General features: G+C 40.3%; 1 protein-coding gene across 4 annotated transcripts in view; it reads left to right on the top strand.

Annotated features, from left to right (window-relative positions):
- The window catches only part of LOC109294037 (zinc finger MYM-type protein 4-like), a 58,110-nt gene that overhangs the window by 39,182 nt on the left and 1,435 nt on the right, over nt 1–17,493 (top strand). For 3 of the 4 annotated variants that reach the window (XM_019512226.1, XM_019512224.1, XM_019512225.1), the window contains exons 17-29: nt 465–502; nt 1,438–1,582; nt 2,763–2,881; nt 3,783–3,954; nt 4,992–5,045; nt 5,163–5,342; nt 5,944–6,038; nt 6,635–6,806; nt 8,686–8,781; nt 9,127–9,278; nt 10,936–11,047; nt 13,468–13,716; nt 15,513–15,642. In XM_019512226.1, coding sequence (XP_019367771.1) covers nt 465–502; nt 1,438–1,582; nt 2,763–2,881; nt 3,783–3,954; nt 4,992–5,045; nt 5,163–5,342; nt 5,944–6,038; nt 6,635–6,806; nt 8,686–8,781; nt 9,127–9,278; nt 10,936–11,047; nt 13,468–13,716; nt 15,513–15,642 — 1,714 coding nt within the window. The remainder of the gene's footprint in view (nt 1–464; nt 503–1,437; nt 1,583–2,762; nt 2,882–3,782; nt 3,955–4,991; nt 5,046–5,162; nt 5,343–5,943; nt 6,039–6,634; nt 6,807–8,685; nt 8,782–9,126; nt 9,279–10,935; nt 11,048–13,467; nt 13,717–15,512; nt 15,643–17,493) is intronic. The other variant, XM_019512227.1, reaches the window with a different exon arrangement.

The following is a 17,493-nucleotide window of genomic DNA, read 5'->3' as shown; positions in this document are numbered from 1 at the left end:
CAACCTGAGATACAGCATTAAAGCCTGCTCTAGTTGAAGACGATAAGTCTTCATCTCCATTTCCCTGCATGTTGTGCCTGCCTTTGCAGCTATGCAAAAAGCTGCTAAATCAAGATGGCCAGGTTTCACATGCTTGTATCATAAGTGACTATGCAAAGTTAAAAAAAAAATCAACAAAGACTCAGGCTCAATGGGAATTTATTCTCTTGACCCTAGGCAGGCAAGGTTCTTTGGGTAGATCTGATATCTTTTATTAGACCAACCAAAATATTTGGAAAAATTCTTCTTTGCAAGCTTTCAGGTACAAACACCCTTTGTCAGACTGAGGAAGCATCCTTAGATGCTTCCTCAGCTGAAGATGTCCTTAGACCAACATGGCTACAGCCTGTTCTCTTGACTTTAACAGCTTAGGGTGCTCCCTGTTAAAAATACAGGAACTAATCTTACGTTGTTCTAATTGACAGGTGCAGTCCCTACTGTAACAGCAAAGATCATTGGAGATGTAAGTTTTACAAGAGAAGCCCTCTCTGCTTTGCTCAGACAAGATCAAAAACACACCAAACTATTAACACATAGAGTATTTTATATCTAGTTCTTTTGCAGCTTGTATCTGAACTGCCCTTTTCTGACAGTAATCAAGATGTAAAATATGTGTCTTCACAGAAGTCTAGAAGTTTTACGCACACAAGTCTTTCTTCCTACATGTACTAGTAGACTGCTGATTTGATGTTCTAAGCAGCATTTTGCTTTATGGACACAAGTATAAATACGTGCTTCCCCATAGTGGAGCTTGTATTGTAATCTGGTCATGCTATTAGAACAGATCACAGAGAGAAAAATATTCAGCCTTGTATGCAGAAAATTTAGGAGCACAATTAATCAGTCTGCTTTCAGCAAAACTGATTCTAAAAATTCCAGTGTTCTACTTTTTATATTTATTCCTTCTCAGTGACTTTGCATCAGTTTGCTCAGTTTACTGGATTTTTCTGACTGCCAGCACTGTGACTTTAATGTGGTAATTGCAAAACTAACTTGGTCTTCTTGGTTCTTAATTTTTGTTAGCAGTAGACTCCAAAATCAGAATTTAGGAAGCAATATTTTATGTATCGATTCACATGCTCTTTTTTTGTTTGTTCTCTGCATTGTTGACAAGAACAAAAGTATTCTATACTTAATTGTATAAGTTAGCTGAATCTAACCAGTTTCAGATGATGGATGTGAAGGCACTCAAAGAGCAAGATGATACCAAATCCCATTTTTGCAATAATTTTTGTGGCAATCACACTCCAATAGTAAGGAGTATTTTTTTTATTAATTTCTCATTTTTAAATGACATCTATAATTAACTTGTATTGCAAGAAGTTTCTTTTCATACAGCCTTAGCCAGTAATAACAGATACTCATCTTTTTCAATGTTCTTTTCTGTTTTAAAACCAGGCTAGTACACAGACAGATGCCCTGAAACTGCCACCATCACAACCTCCCAGGCTTTTAAAAAACAAAGCATTGTTGTGTAAGCCTATCACACAAACCAAGGCCACCTCTTGCAAACCTCACACACAAAACAAGGAATGCCAGACAGGTATGTATCAGATCATCACTTTATCTAAAAAAAACAACAACAAAAACCCCTGTATTTCAGATGAACGAGAAATACAGTGTTTTTTATGAACAGGGAATTTAATATTTTAAAAGATAGAAAAGTCTTGATTTCCATGCAAATTTCTTGAAGTAAATGTGAAATGCATCATAGAATTGGCTCCAACTAACCTTTAAAAGGGTGTTACCATAATTTTACTTTTATGGAAAGTGGTGCAGAGCAGTTTAGCGCCATGTAAAAGTCTTGTGTCACACTGAAGTTAGAGCTCAGGTTCCCAACCTAAGATCACGCCCATTCTAATGATAAAGAACTTGGCTTTTCAAAGGTTCTGAACATGTTTAACTCTCAAAGATATTCAGGATGCCTGAAAACTGAGCCCTTAAGGACTTTGAATTGTATCTAGAATTCATCGCCATCATCCTAGAGCTAATATGCTATTGTTTGAATATAGAGCCTTATGTACAAAACCTCTGTTTTAGCCCCTCAGTGAATTATAGTTCTAACGATTCTTAATATCAACACTAAAATTTCACATGAAGATGCAAGCAACACGCTAGAGTAAGTACATAAAAAAGCTTGGGATACCAACATCTAAGTTAGCCTCTAAACACAACTGTATTAGTTGCATAGGCAGTTACTGAATAATCCACTTTTTCTGCAAGTAGTTTTTCATAAACATGCTAACTTTTACAGATGAAAACACAAGCATGCATGTGTCTTTTGAACAATGGTCTTAGAAGTTTTAAGGAATCCTTCTGAAACCAGCAAAATAAATAGGGAAGACTCTCTGATATCTTTTGGGACTTGGTGTTTTACTTTTGCCATATAAATGGGATGGAAGCTAGATAGTGAAGGTCAGGTCTAAATCGCAGTCCTCGCATAAACATAGGTATACAATCCTGGCCTGTTTCACCTAGCTGTGTCTTATTGCCTGATGGGTATTCCTCTGTTAAGAGCTGTGTGTTATCCATATATTTGTAAGTATGCACTATGTTAAGAGTCACTGGGGTTAATGCACAAGGCTGTGCATGGGAAGTTAGTGACAAGAGGCACCACTAATGGAACTGGTAATTCTGTGTGGATGTTACTGAATTGCCATAGATTCACTCGTTTTTCAGAACCTAACCACTTTTTTTTTTTTAATTTATTTTTAATATAACAGAGGAAGAGGAAGTTCAACCCAAAATCGTTGTGGTGCCTGTTCCTGTACCTGTGTTTGTGCCGGTTCCCGTTCATCTCTTCACCCAGTATACACCTTTTCCACTTGGGGTGCCGGTACCTGTAAGTTTCTCTTTAGCACATCTGAGAACTCATGGGTTATGTTTTGTGGCCTGCAGTTTTAAAGATTAGTCTCAACAGATCAAAGCACAATGTAGTTATGCTTGTTCTTCTTGCTATGGCTAGATAGATCCAGTAAGTAGTATTCAGGAAAAGAACGATTGCAAAAAGTATAGCTGCATTGACCTTGAGGTCATTTATTTCTAATAAGGCACCTTAATTCTGTACCTTTTATCCAGTGGTCCAGATCTAACCCTATCCTCAAAAGAATTGAGTTAGAGGACTAAATCTCTAGAATGTAGAATGAGTGTCTCTTGTGTATAATATAATACCTGATTGGGTAGCTTCTCCATTGTTTGCCCATGACTTCACATTCCTAGTAACTCAAGTATCACAAGTAGGTATCCCTTGTGATACTTTCAGAGGAAAAAAACATGGATTAATCCAATGCAAGAAACTTGGGTTCAATTTCAGATCCTAGTGTTTAGATCACAAGGTTATCAGAAGCTGGCAGTGCTGCAAAGGCAGCATGTTCAACCACTGAAGAAGCTCTTCTCTCATGTTTACGTCTATCCGACAGTGGAATGGAATCAGAGCTTGGGAGAAAATTGCAACTAATCCTTTATCACTTGAACAGTGTTGTGCATGATGTATAGTCTGAAACCTGAAATAATTATAAATGTTGGCCACAAGGTGGAAAAGGGACACTCAGGAGAGTTTTGCAGAGGGGCAGCACATTGTTCAATCTGCAGATGGGCTAAAAGGTTTTAAAAAAAAAAGTAGGAGCAATAGAGAGGAAAATAGCTGGATCCTTTTTCTGCATTTTCTGTGACAAAAACTGCTTAATTTTCTGTGAAACAAGACAGTGCTAAGAAAGCTGTACTTTCCTGTGTGTCTGTTGTAGGTACCTGTTCCCATGCTTATCCCAACTACTCTTGATAATGCTGACAAGATCATTGAGACCATTCAGGACATCAAGGAGAAGATTCCCACCAATCCATTTGAGGCTGATCTCCTTCAGATGGCAGAAATGATTGCAGAAGATGAAGAAAAGGAAAAATCTCACTCTCATGGAGGTAGGTGATCAAATTTAAAAGGAAATGCAAATAAATAGGATGCTGTGACACTGGCTTGTAGGCATATGTCAACTCTGCCTGGACTGGACCCCATTGCCCTGCATTATGCTGTGATAAACCTTTCTATGCTGTCATCAGCATTTTATTTGCCTAGGGAAAGAGGCAGTGCATTTAAAAGTTGTCTTACTTTCTAAGTTAGAGAAACCCAGCATGCCTTCTTGAGAGTTTAAGCATATAAGCAGTATAGGAATAATTTTCCTTCTATGCTGCGTAGTCTTCGTTTTTGTTTTCTATTCTAAGGTGATGTTTTTCATTTAAAGTTCATTCAGTAGTACTACTTAATTCCTTGTCTCAGGTCCTGATCTCCCCACAAGCCAGCTCTTGTTGTTCTACAGAAGTTTATAGGCCAGAACCTAGCTGAGCTGTGCTTGGCACAGAACTTGAATAGATGACAATGGCCACCATTTTATACTTCTGTGATCTTGAGGGCAGCATTCAGCTGAGATAACTTAGATTTGTAGTAACAGCTGCCTGTGAATGCTAAGCTGCTACCCCAGAGCTTTGTGTATTTGATGAAGAAGGATCTGGTAGCAGTAACATAGAGCTCTTCAACCTAAGGGCTTCCCAGCTGGACAGAGCAGAGATAAGACCCATGATAGGAAAGAAATGGACTGAAAAAAATGAAACAGAAGTTCCATTTGTCTGCAAAAGATCTCCCAAAAATAGCGAATCCTGAGGAATAGAGGGAAATAAATGTGTGTGAATAATTCTGAATCATGAGATGTTGTCCAGAGCCCTGGTAAAGATGTATTAGTAGAACTGTTTGGGAGGCAGATCCAGGGGGCTGAGAATCTGCACTAGCATGGCCCAAGATAGAGCTGTCCTTAAACCTTTTAGAACAGTTTTTTATGAGCTAAGAAGTTCTGCATTTTAGACTGCTGTTTGAAATAAGGCAAAGCAAGCTACTCACTATCCACTGCAGAAATCCCTCTGTATAATATTTTTTGTCTCTTTTCCGTCTTGCTCCTCTCCACAAGGATCTCAAACATCTGAGCATGAGCTGTTCCTGGACCCCAAGTTATTTGAGAAAGGTTAGTTTTTCATTACTAAATTGGACTTTGATGTCACTGTACCTTCTCTTTCAAACTTGCTGATCTTTGTCCTTCTTTTCCTTTGGTGTGTTACCTATGTGATTCTTTCAACCACAGACCAAGGCAGCACTTACAGTGGGGATCTAGAATCAGAAGCAGTCTCAACTCCACACAGCTGGGAGGATGAGTTGAATCACTATGCCTTACGATCGAATGCCATGCAGGATCCAGACCCTGAGCTTAGGCAATTCTCCAAAGGGGATATGGAACAGGACCTGGAGGCAGACTTCCCATCAGGTTTGTGTAACATGGAGAAAAAGAACTGTCATAAATATGTGCATGGGTTTCTGAATAAGCACTGTACTTTTCATTATCTTTACTGCAGTCAATTAATTTGCTTAAAAAGGCATATATTTCCATTCAACACAAACATATGTTAAAGCTGCAATATATCTGCTGTGTTAAAGATACCCCATCTTTATAAAATAGAACACACTTTTGCTCTCCTTCAAAGTAAACTTCCTTAGATGATTTAGGAAGAAATAGCAGTTACTCTTCTTTGACTCGTTTTAAATTTGTCATTTTGTGTCCCACCATGGCATGGTTTTTTATTGGACAAAAGAAGTCTCTTAAAAGCAAAAACTTGTTTAGTGTCTGGGGATTTTTCTTCCCCTTAGAATTCTCTGTGTCCCTTGTATGGGACTTCCTCCATGTCCTCTGCCTGAGCTTCCTCAGCTTATTTATTGAAAGGGACTTCAGCACAGTGTCATGTAATATGAATATCTACATGTGGAAACTCTAATTTTAAGATCTTTAATAATGTCTCAAACTGTCGTTTCTAGATGGGCCTGTTTAAATCATATAAATTAAACTTATGATGATGTTGATTTGACTTTAGACTCATTTGACCCTCTCAGTAAAGGACTGGGTCTCCACTCACGTTCGCGAGCAAGACGAAGGCATAGAGATGGCTTTCCACAGCCAAAAAGACGGGTAAGAAAGTATCCTTGCAATATATAAATTCCATGCATCTACAGTGCTAATGTTGCATATGTATTTTCTTGTCATGACTTTGCTCAGACATGAAAAAGAGTTTGGTGTTGAAAATGTTTACCTTCGCTGCATTTGTTTCACTCTTCTATTATACAGAATAATGTACCATTTTGGCTAGGGGGACTCCATTTTCTTTTTTATGTGGGTGACATTTAAACAGTGCTTAACATTTAAAATCAACTCTTTTTGAGCCATTAGGTTATACTCTGTTTTGTATGTTACGCACAAAAAAAATCTTTTGTGCATATGAATCGCGGGGAGTGTGGATTTGGAAGCACAGAACTGTGTTTTCTTTGTGTCTGCCATTGACTTGCTGCATATACAGAACTTTTCTGTTTTCTAATATCCCTACTTATAAAATGAGAATAATATTTGTCTGCTCTTGGTAAAGCTTTTCTGATACTTTCAAACAGATGCTTTTTTTATGAACACAAGCTTTTAAGAGTACAAGTTTGTCAAAGTGCACTGTACGTTTCCAGGGACGTCAGAGCAAAATGTGTCCCTTGCTGAACCTATGTTTTTTGGATTTCTTGCAGGGAAGGAAGAAGTCTATAGTTTCTGTGGAGCCCCGAAATCTTATGCAGGGTTCGTATCCAGGCTGCTCTGTTTCTGGGATGACCCTGAAGTACATGTATGGGGTAAATGCCTGGAAGAATTGGGTCCAGTGGAAAAATTCACAGGAGGAACAAGGGGACCTAAAATTTGCAGGTAAATTTGACTCCATTGTTTCAACAGGGAAAAAAATAGTTGGGGGGGGTGCTATTCTGATATACTTTTTGAGATGGATGTGCAACAAGCCTCAAACAACACACAAGCTCCCATGAGTGCAGTAAAGATCTTGGGAAACATTTCTTAATTTTAGACGCTCCTCATTCTTGAAAAGCGCACCTGTATGTTAATTTTAATGTTGTCACCTGTCAAAAAAAGACTCAGACTGATGTCTGAGAGTTGAACATTTTAAATAGTGCAAGCTTTAAGTACCTGAAGGTGTTTATTTTTATGCAGTAGTACTTGAGTTAAAGCATAGATATATTTATTCAGCTGCAGTGCTCTGGTTCAGCTGCATACTGATCCTTCTGTTTTGGTGCCATCTTTTTTGTTAGTAGTTAGGTATTAGGGCTCTGTGATACAGCACGTTCCACTTCGACTTCCATTTCAATGGAACAGTGTTTCGTGTAGAGTTTCATTTCAACAGCGCTGTTTCAATGCTGTTTCGACATTTTGCCTGTAGGCTATAATGGGAAAGCACAAAACTGCCTATAACTTTGTGATTTCGTACCTGATTTGGATGAAGCTTGCAAGGTTGGTAGCCCTTTATGTGGGCATGAAGCCTGCCAAGTTTCAAGGAGATAGGTGCAGAAGTTTCTGGAAAAGTGCACCTCAAGGTGTTGACAAGCAGGAGCAGCCTCTTGTGATTTGGCAGGCAGATCAGGGGCCTGCACCCCCAGGAGGAGTCTGGCACAGCCTCTGCAGCCCTCCCAGGGGTTTGGGTGGGCCCCCGATGTGGCTGCCGGATCACAGGAAGCTGGTTCTGCCACCTGGGGCCAGCAGCAGCACCAATCTTCCCGGCACTGGGTGCGGGCTGTGCCCAGCGCTGGTCCCAGCCAGCAGCAGCAGCCTCCTGTGATCCGGCAAAATTTTTGCACAGTCCTAGTATTTATATCCTACTTATATTCCAGCATAGCTCCATTTACTGTTTAACCTGTGTCTTTTAAGTCTAGAATCAGGCTCTGTATTTCTAGTCCTTTGATTTGTAAAAGAAATCTTCCAGATGTGTCCCAGAGCCATTCTGCAGCTTGCTTGAAATGATTTCAGAAAGACATGTACCATTCTTTTTGCATCATTGGAGTGTTAGCTAATAATGACTTGTTTTTCTTCAGTAATGAATCTTTTTAATAGAAACCTACAGGGATTGTGGCAGTGTGAGTAGAATGCCACTGCATCCTTTTTCCCATTCTTGATGATCTATGTGCAGGTGAAAACATAAACAGTTTTGTGTGCAAGTTTTTAGAGTTCAGTGAAAATGCAATTTGGAAATAATAGCTGGGGAGATTTGGTGGCAGGAAGAGAGCAAACTATTTTCCTGAAATGGAATTTGAAGGTTTTATGTAGGAAAGATCCCAGAGGAAAACTTGCTCATTAAGACAGGAGGTTGCACATGCACTCTCTCTCTCATGCTCGCGATATCTCTCTCTCTCTCTCTCTCTCTCTCTCTCTCTCTCGTGCTCTCTTTCGTTCTCTCTCTTTCCCTCCCCCATTTGGAATTATTTTGTGACATCTAGTTGATCATAGTTCCATCAAGAAAATAATCCATTGAGTTACTGTCCGTCCTATTTTTGTGGGTAAGAAGACACCACTTAACCCAGTTCCCAGAAGCCTCTTATATACCTCAAGCTTATCCCACAAGGGCTTTCTGTTCTATTCTGAAAACAGCAACTTTCAAATGGTATGATACGACCAAGCTCTGTAGTTCACATAGCATCCCCTGGCCCTTTAATCTGGAACTAACTTTCTTTGTTATGTTTGCTTTTCTTCCCTTTCCCAAACCTCTGGCTTTTTAAACTCTTAATTCCTTCCTCCCTTTAAGGAGTCGAACATGCTGCACCCAACTTATGTCCAAGGCTACTAGGAAATACTCAAGATCTTTCTTTCACTCAAGATTCCCCTGAGTCCATCTATAGAGGTGAAACTGATTTATCAAACCTACAGTGCCAGTCAAAGTATATGTAACCATTGCTGTGCCACATTTGCGGGTTCAGCAATCACACTACCATAAAGTCTCTCTTAGCTTTAAATACCCATTTTGGTATTGCTCAGCTAGACTGGTGGTTTGTAGTAATAAATGTGCTTCATAATTGTTAGTTAATAAATGGGAATGTGGCACACAATTATTTTGGACGTGAGAGGCGTTGTTTATTTAAACTGGATGTTTTAATTGCTCTGCCTGCATGATGTAAGTGACCACAGATATATGAAGGACTGACCTGCTGAACAGAGTTAATGTTTCTTGTACATCTGTTTCCCACAGTTCGGCCCATAAAACTCAAAGAGGATATTCTCTCATGCACATTTGCTGAGCTGAGTTTTGGCTTGTGCCAGTTTATTCAGGAGGTGCGGAGACCAAATGGCGAAAAATATGATCCCGACAGCATCTTGTATTTGTGCCTTGGAATTCAGCAGGTAATTCAATGAGCCAAGAAAAGAATTATGAGTTGGGGCAGGGGGGATTGAATGTGCTGTCCATGGACATGAATAGCTAATAGCTGTTAGGGCTTTTAGGGGAAAGGAACTTTTATGTCTCTCCCTCATTCTTAACTCTTTCACACAAACCTCTCACACCTCTTTGGCTAACCTGTTTCTTTGGCGTAGCAAAGTGAGCTGTTCTTTTCAGGGGAAGAATGGATGTCTCTGTCTAGACCAGTTGTTCTCAACCTTGGTAGACCCAAGGCACCCCTTGGAAAATGCTACCTCTTAGCTTTAATTAATTTTTCCACTGTGGAAACATAATAGAGCAATTGTTTTGTGGCAAAGAACTCAACAAAGGCCACAGTGGGACAAAATGTTTTTTGACACTGTGGATTTCTATTTGAAATCTGTGGGTTTATCTTGTGAATCATGTCTAGGTGTTTGCACACGTGAGTGCCATGGCACCCTGGTTAAGAGTCACTGGTCTAGATGCACATCTTTTATTTCTTATCTTGATTAATTGCTGTTTGTGGCCAAGGAAGCTATTCATAAGCATACTTTCTGAGAGAGCATATTCTGGGGATTCTGCTGAAATGCTTACTATGTTCTGCATGGTAAAGATACCAAAGTGGTTAGAGAAAGCCCTTTTAACTTCTCAGCAAGTATGGAAGAAGTCTCAAGAATGTGCAGCTGCCACTGCTGGGAAGCACTTACAAAATATCAGGAGAATAATAGAATTGGAGTTTACCATATTACCAAAAGTATAACCTATTATTGGGAACTGCTCATCTACCACAGGCTGAAACATTTAGAGTAAAATGCTAAAATATAAACGTAACCATTGAAAACTCATTGTGATTCAGCTCAATATGAAACCATTTTTTTTTCCCAGGGCAGAGTGTTTATTCATTCTCTCTGGAAGCCATTCTTAGATACAGGATCTAAACCTCCTGTTTGATGAGGGGCTCATTTGTCACCTTAACTTTTATTACTAGACATTCTTGAAAAAATGGCAATGCTATGAATTTGGATTGACTATAAGCAGTTCTGGGAAGAACAGAAGTTTTTCTTGCATTCTACATTTAATTTATTTATACATGCTATTTTTTTCTTCGTGCTGCTTCAGAAAAATTATATCCAAACACATTAGTCATTAAAGTACCATAGAATCAAGATACACAGTGAACATTTTTACAGGTTGCTAAGATCAAGCCTGATACTGGTTTGAAAGCCTGGAATCCCCATTATTGCCAAGGGAAACTGTCTTAATATTTCAACCCAGTTTGCTAGTAAGATACTAATACAGGTACTCTGGCATCTGTAGACAGAGCCTTTTTTGGGGGGGATACCTTTCATTGTGTTAGAGTAGTGAATTTTCCAAACAAGGTTCTGGAGCCTGGAATTCAGTAATTCTTGCTGTCCCTCCAATCTAATATGTGGAGGTCCCAACCCCTGCAGAATGTCTACTTTAAGGTCTTACTGGAGATGACAGCATAAAATCCTTTGAGTTTAATGCACCTGAAAGCATCCATTTGACTTAAAAGGAAGGCAAAGAGAAACAGGAGAGAACAAAATAAATCTGATGCCCTGTTACCTCTGAGCACTCTTCTGTGTAACCATGAATTGTGTCTTCCTTTCTTTTCTCTTGTAGTACCTGTTTGAGAATGGTAGAATAGATAACATTTTTACCGAGCCCTATTCCAGGTTTATGATTGAACTTACAAAGCTTTTGAAAATCTGGGAACCTACAATACTTCCAAATGGTAGGACAATTATTTTTCATATTGTGTTTTTATATACACATGCATGACGGTGAAACCCATCTTATAAATGAACATGTTCTCAGAGTAGGGCTCTTAGATAATGAGACTGTTAACTCTGCCAAGGAAAGTGTATGACCGTTTTACCTTGAGGCAGTCCTCTTCTCCCTCTAGTCCATGACAGTAATTTGTGGTGGATAGAAATTGTGGATCCTCTATCCAAATCTGCCTCTCACATGTGATACAGCCTCTGGCAAGTCGCATCTAAGCATCCCGGCCCCTGGTTACCCCCAGTTAAAACAAGAAAATGCTTCTCTTAAATATGTGCTGTGGAGCTTTGTGAATTAACATTTGTTAAATGCTATGCATTGCTCTAGCACCATAGATCTGTGGTTTGCAAAGTAATGTTATATATTCTCTGTTGTCTTTGTTTCCTGCAGATTTGGCAGCTTAGTATACTAGGGATGGGTGAGTGGGGGAACTTGTTTAGATTTAATTTTGAGAGAGAGAAGAGAGAGTGAAGAATTGGTTCAGTTTTGTTGATCCAAAGGTGGTAATTTGATAAATAAAGCTAAAACAGATGAACATACTGTAACTTGGATAGACTGAGTCTGTTTTCAGGATATCAAATATTTTTAAGTGATTATTATGACTGTACAAGGGTCTACAGCCAGCTTTTTCTGTCTTTATTTTAATTTTAAAAATCACCTATCTGCATGGTGTTACATGTAGCCTCTTGCTGCCTAACAGACCTGTAGTAAACCACCATAGTTTCTCTTCCTTACCTACTTTAGATTCACTGTTACAGCAGCTGACATTCACATAGATGTGGTAAATTTATATTCGTGCTCTATACCAATGAAGTATTCTGTTTGAACAGTTGATTGGTGGAGTAGGGCAATACTCTGCTGAAGTCTTACTGATAGAAACAGTGCTTAGACCAGAGGTTCCCAACCCCTGGGTTGCGGCCCAGTACCGGGCCACAAAGGATTGGCTGCCGGTCTGCAGGAAGGTTGGCTGCCGGACCGGAAGTCCAGAAGTGACCGGCATACTGCGGACCGGTGCCAACCCTTTTTTTATACTGAGTATAAAAAGGGGGTTGGCTGCTAGTCCACAGTATGCAGGTCGCTTCCAATCCACGGCATGCTGGTCCGCAGTTTGTCAGTCCGTGGTCTAAAAAGGTTGGGAACCTCTGCTTTAGACCTTTCTTTCCTTCTTTCACGTATTGCAAAGTCTTCCTGATCTTTACTTAAGCTTTTTCCTCATGCTTGACAGATCATATTTAGCCCTTGTGTAAGTGGGTATAGTGCTGTTGATTTCTGTCAACTTATATCTGTTTATGGTAAGTCTCATTTTGACTTGATGTACAACTCATTTACACACAAGGTTGGCTAAAAAATTATTCCATTTGCATAATTATGCATTTGTCCAACAGAGTCTACATTTTTAATGCAACTTTCTCCATAGGACAAGATTTTATTAGTTTTCCCAAAGCTCTGAAAAACTGCAGGGGTATCATTATAATATTAGGTAGGGGTGTGCGAAGCGGGCCCTATTCGATTCGGATTCAGCCCGAATCAGGGACATTGATTCAGTTTGTTGATTCGGATCACTGTCCCTGATTCAATGCAGCTGAATCTGAATCTGAAGATTCGATGCTGATTCAGGGAATCAGTGATTTGGGCACAGGCACAGCTTTAAATGTTTTTTCTACATACCTTGAGGTAGCAGGCACTGCTCGTGATTACTGTGATGCTGGGGCACATGGAGCATCCCACAGGAGTGCAGGGGCCTCCCCTGCATGCTCGGCAGTGAACCCAGAAGTGGACCAGAAATACTTCTGGACCACTTCCGGGTCCGCTGGGGAGCATGGAGGAGGGCCCCCCCATGCCTCCCTGGCTCCGTGATTGGCCGCAGGGGGCCCCCAGTGTCCCCTCAGACCCAGGAGGCACCAGTTGCTGAGCCGGGGGACACAGGAGGGGGGCCCCTGCACGCTACCCGGCAGACCTGGAAGTGGACCAGAAGTGCTTCTGGTTCACTTCTGGGTTTGCTGCCAAATGCACTGGGGAGCCCCCTGCGCTTCTGTGGGACACTCCATGTGCCCCAGCATCCTAGCACTCATGAGCCACCTGCTATCTAGAGGTACTTAGAAAAAACATTTAAAGCTGCAGGTATGTCTGAATCTCTCTGAAACGATTCGGAGAGATTAAAAGGTCCTCTGATTCAGTTCAGTGGCTGAATCTCCAAATCCGAATCAGGTCGAATCATCTCCACCGAATCAAATCAGGGACCGAAGCTTTGCACAGCCCCAACACTAGGTCATTGGGAGTTGCTTATTCATATCCAAGCACAGAAAGTGGCCCTTGCAATGTAATGCTTTTTTCTTAAATAAATAACTTTTTTCTTTCATCCATCATCCTCAGGTTACATGTTCTCAAGAATTGAAGAGGAACATTTATGGGAATGTAAACAGCTGGGTGCATATTCCCCTATAGTCTTATTGAATACACTTCTTTTCTTCAACACCAAATACTTCCAACTAAAGAATGTCAATGAGCACCTAAAGTTGTCTTTTGCTCATGTTATGAGACGTACCCGGACTCTGAAATACAACACCAAGATGACATATTTACGATTTTTCCCACCTTTTCAAAAACAAGAGATAGAATCAGGTATCTGACTGATTTCTGATTATTTTAATGTTTTAATTAGTATATACAGAGCAACAGCAGCACTCTCCCCCTTCCCCCATTTATTGAAAAATGAAGGAGAATTATATTATGCATTGTGTAGATTCAGGAGTGGTTTGGCTTTTGCTAATATTTTGTTACTTTTCCAAATGTTTTTTCACTTCTCCCTAAGTTTATACCAGAACTTTTTGCACGTGCCCAAATGGTCAATAGAAATTTGTGAATGCTTGTCTGAAAGATTATCGAGCATCATAAACTTCGTGTACATACCACCAACCAAATGTAGGAGGTGCATCCTCTTCAAGGCCTAGGTTCATTAAGGTACTTAGCACTCTTAACTCCCATTCAACTCCATGGCATGTAAAGTTAGTCTGCTTAACAAGATCCTGTTGGTACGATACACTGGATTAGGCCCAAAGAACAACAAGGCTCCCAGCTCTGGATGGTCACTGAGAGTAAAACAAGCCAATCGGAGCTCTTGAATGACAGGCTCAGGAAGTGAAAATTGTCTTCTTCAGATGTGAAGAGATTGTTGACTCTCTTGGACATTGAGAGGTAGTTTGCTGTGGATATTGCGTTGGTTCAGCAATGTGTTGCTAAGCTGGGGAAACCAAAAGGAAATCTGATTCTGAAGAAAATGACAATGAGCTTTGCTTGAGGAGCTGTTGATTGGATGGCATGTTTAACTTGTCCTTACAAAGTCGCTAGCCAGTGAGAGATACAACAGCAAGATAATTAAGCTACTGGCTACTTTAGTTAATAGTTCTGTTACGTGATTAATTCTGTCTTTATTAAGATGGATGTTATTGTCTACATGCTTTAGCCTGGTGCTAGTTCTTGTTAATTCCTCTACTTTTCCCTCTCAGAGCAAAATTCTTGACAAGATTGACATTGTGTGCAGCTTTATTTTCTGAGTGAGTGGCCAGAGAATATTTCTTAAGTGAATTTTAGGTGGTTTCTGCTGTTATAATGTCATTTGGTATTTTCATAGCATTCTTCATGTGGGGTGTTTTTGTATCTGATTAAATTAGATTAGTCGGTAGACTCTGGAAGATACTGACCCAGTTTGTGTGTTGGCTTGCACTTAGTGCATGTTTTGTAAATCAGTGCAGAATTAGACTGTTTGCACAGTGTTGAAATTTACTGGAAAATGTAATCTCTGTCCTGACAAAGAGCATTCACATGAGCAAGATATTACACTTGTTTTATATTTAAACTTTATTTCATGTTCTGTAATTACTACCGGTATTAAAAGTGCAGGGCAGGGTTGTGTGTTAATGAGTTGGAGTGGATAATTTAAGGATACAGCAGGTGGAGAAAGTGATCATAAAAAGGAGAAGCTCTGCTTTGACAGGAAAGAAAAGTGGGAATAGACTTAGGAAGACCATGCATTGTTACTCCACTGTTTTCAGAGCTTAGGTATGTGAGCAGTGATGGGGAAGGAGGGAATCTTACCAGTGCCTGTTTAAGTCAGCAATGAATCCAAATGTTGTTTAAGCAGCTACGTTCCTGATCCAGCAGATGGATCTGATTCCACACAGATTTATGCTACTGCATTGGATTTCTTTTTTGGTGATCAGTAACACGCATTGTTTTGGCAAAATTGTTCCCAGTGGCCTACTCATCATTTGCCAGTTTGAATGAAAAATGAGCCATCTCAAGTTTATATATGGTGCAGACCCCCATCAGAGTGCAGCAGTAAGCTACATGACTTCAGCATGCTTGAAAATGAGAAGGACTGGTTTCTGAACTCATATGGTATCATTTCCTGTATCCAGATAAATTATCTGTAGGCAAAAGGAAACGCAGTGAGGATGAGGAGGTTCCAACACCAGTGGAAATGGCTGAAAATACAGATAATCCCCTGAGATGTCCAGTCCGACTTTATGAGTTTTACTTGTCAAAATGGTAAGTGACAACAGAATCCACTTTTCAGATGGTATAGGGACAAAGATAAACCTTCCAGCAAGAAACCTCGTTGGGTGAGGCAGTTCTCTGGTGGAGCTTTCTCTAAGCCCCTGAGAGGATTTCCTTTTCAGCTACTAATGCCCCTAGCATCTTTTAAGAGTAATGAATCCCCCAACCCCCTGGAAACCAGGAGCATTCACCTGAGCCCTTTTACTCTGTACTGGCTTGAAAGCTTCTTATTTTCCCTCCCCAGCACCACACCTCAAACAGAGCCTTGAAGACCGCTTCTACAGTAGCAGTGCCTCTGGTTCAGCATTTGGGGGTAGTAATACAACTATGATTGGCAGTAGTTTTAAGTGTTTCCCATGCTTTGTGGGGAGGAGGAGGAGGAGGGGGAGATGAAGAGGAAGATGGAGTAACACCCTCTGTACTTTGCCCTTCTGCTTAAAGATTATTGGCCCAGCACGCCTTGAAGTGCAAAGGAAAGAGCAGTCCTACTGTGGTACTTGATGTCCCTGCCTCCTTTCTTCCCATACAGAAAACAACATACACATACATGCGGGCTCTTCTTTGTGGATCTCAAATTATCATTTGTCCCCTTGTTCTGAGAGGCACAACCAAGCTCTATATTGCTGGAGTCTGACCCAAGATTCCTTACATCACATACCGCATTCTCTGTGAAAGAGGGTGGGTAAAGTATGAAAGACAGAACACAGCCAGTGATGTTGACTTTATTTCCTGAAAGGTTAGAGTAATTTTTACTGCAGGAGTTACAAAGAAGTCTACTGAACAAGGACATTTATATAAATCATTCGCTGCATCCCTCCCACTATCCATACGTTATGCTTAGATCATTGAGCAAATGGAGTACTGCATTCTTCTCTTCCAAAGAGAATACACATGCAAGAGAAAGCGACCTCTCATTAGTGGTAGTTAATACCCTTATAAATCATTCTCTGAAACACACAAAAGTTTAGTGCACAATAGCCCTGCTCCTCAGGCAAAATCATGTCCAACAACCTTCTGGAGCTTTGCTGTTTTTTTTTTTCTCATGTCCCTTGTGTCCCCCTGCAGCGAGTAGGAGCCTTATTGGGCTGTCACACATTTTGTTGTACCAACTCGTATGACATTACAATTCAGCCTCTGCAGTGGTGCCTAGTGGCAGTCTGAAGCCACTTCCTGGATTTTAGTATAATAATACAAAGACAGTAGGGGAAGGAATTATTTCTACTGAGGTCTTTGCCTTTTGTTAGGAGAGGTTTGCAAGGCCTTTTCAGATGCCAAAGGTCAGTCTTTTCAAGCAGATGGGTTCACCATTCTACTATTTCTGCCAGATGGACTAGGATTTAACTTTGTTCATCACTGGCTGTTGAACTCTTAGTACTCTAAAGAATGCTGCAGAAGTGTCAGGTGTTCTAAGAAATACCAGAAATGCATTTAGCCTGCACATGTTTAACAGCAGTTCCCACAATTGTCTGCAATAAAAAAACAATTTTATTCAGAGACTAAATGCCAAATGCACCTGTCATATTAGCCCTGATAAAGAATGCCTTGCATTCAAAAGCTTTTCTAACTTTATCCCAATCATGCAGTTGGTCCAATAAAAGTTATTGCCCACAAAAATCCTTGCCTCTTGCATGTATTAAGACAATAATAGCAGTATCATCCTATTACATGGTATTGATCACAACTGAAAGGAGACACTGCCATTCTGTTTGGTTGTGTAAGCAAGCAGTGGTCTTTGAACTGGAGCTAACTAGGCCTCACTGGGTGCATCTACATGTGCCTCTTTTTTTAAGCGGGCTTAGCCTAAAACAGGGGTGGGCAATTATTTTGGGCAGAGGGCCACTT

This window comes from Gavialis gangeticus, unplaced genomic scaffold (assembly GCF_001723915.1).
Source record: "Gavialis gangeticus isolate Ggan-Ray unplaced genomic scaffold, GavGan_comp1, whole genome shotgun sequence".
Classification (NCBI taxonomy): Eukaryota; Metazoa; Chordata; order Crocodylia; family Gavialidae; genus Gavialis; species Gavialis gangeticus.
This window is presented reverse-complemented; position numbering and strand designations above follow the sequence as displayed.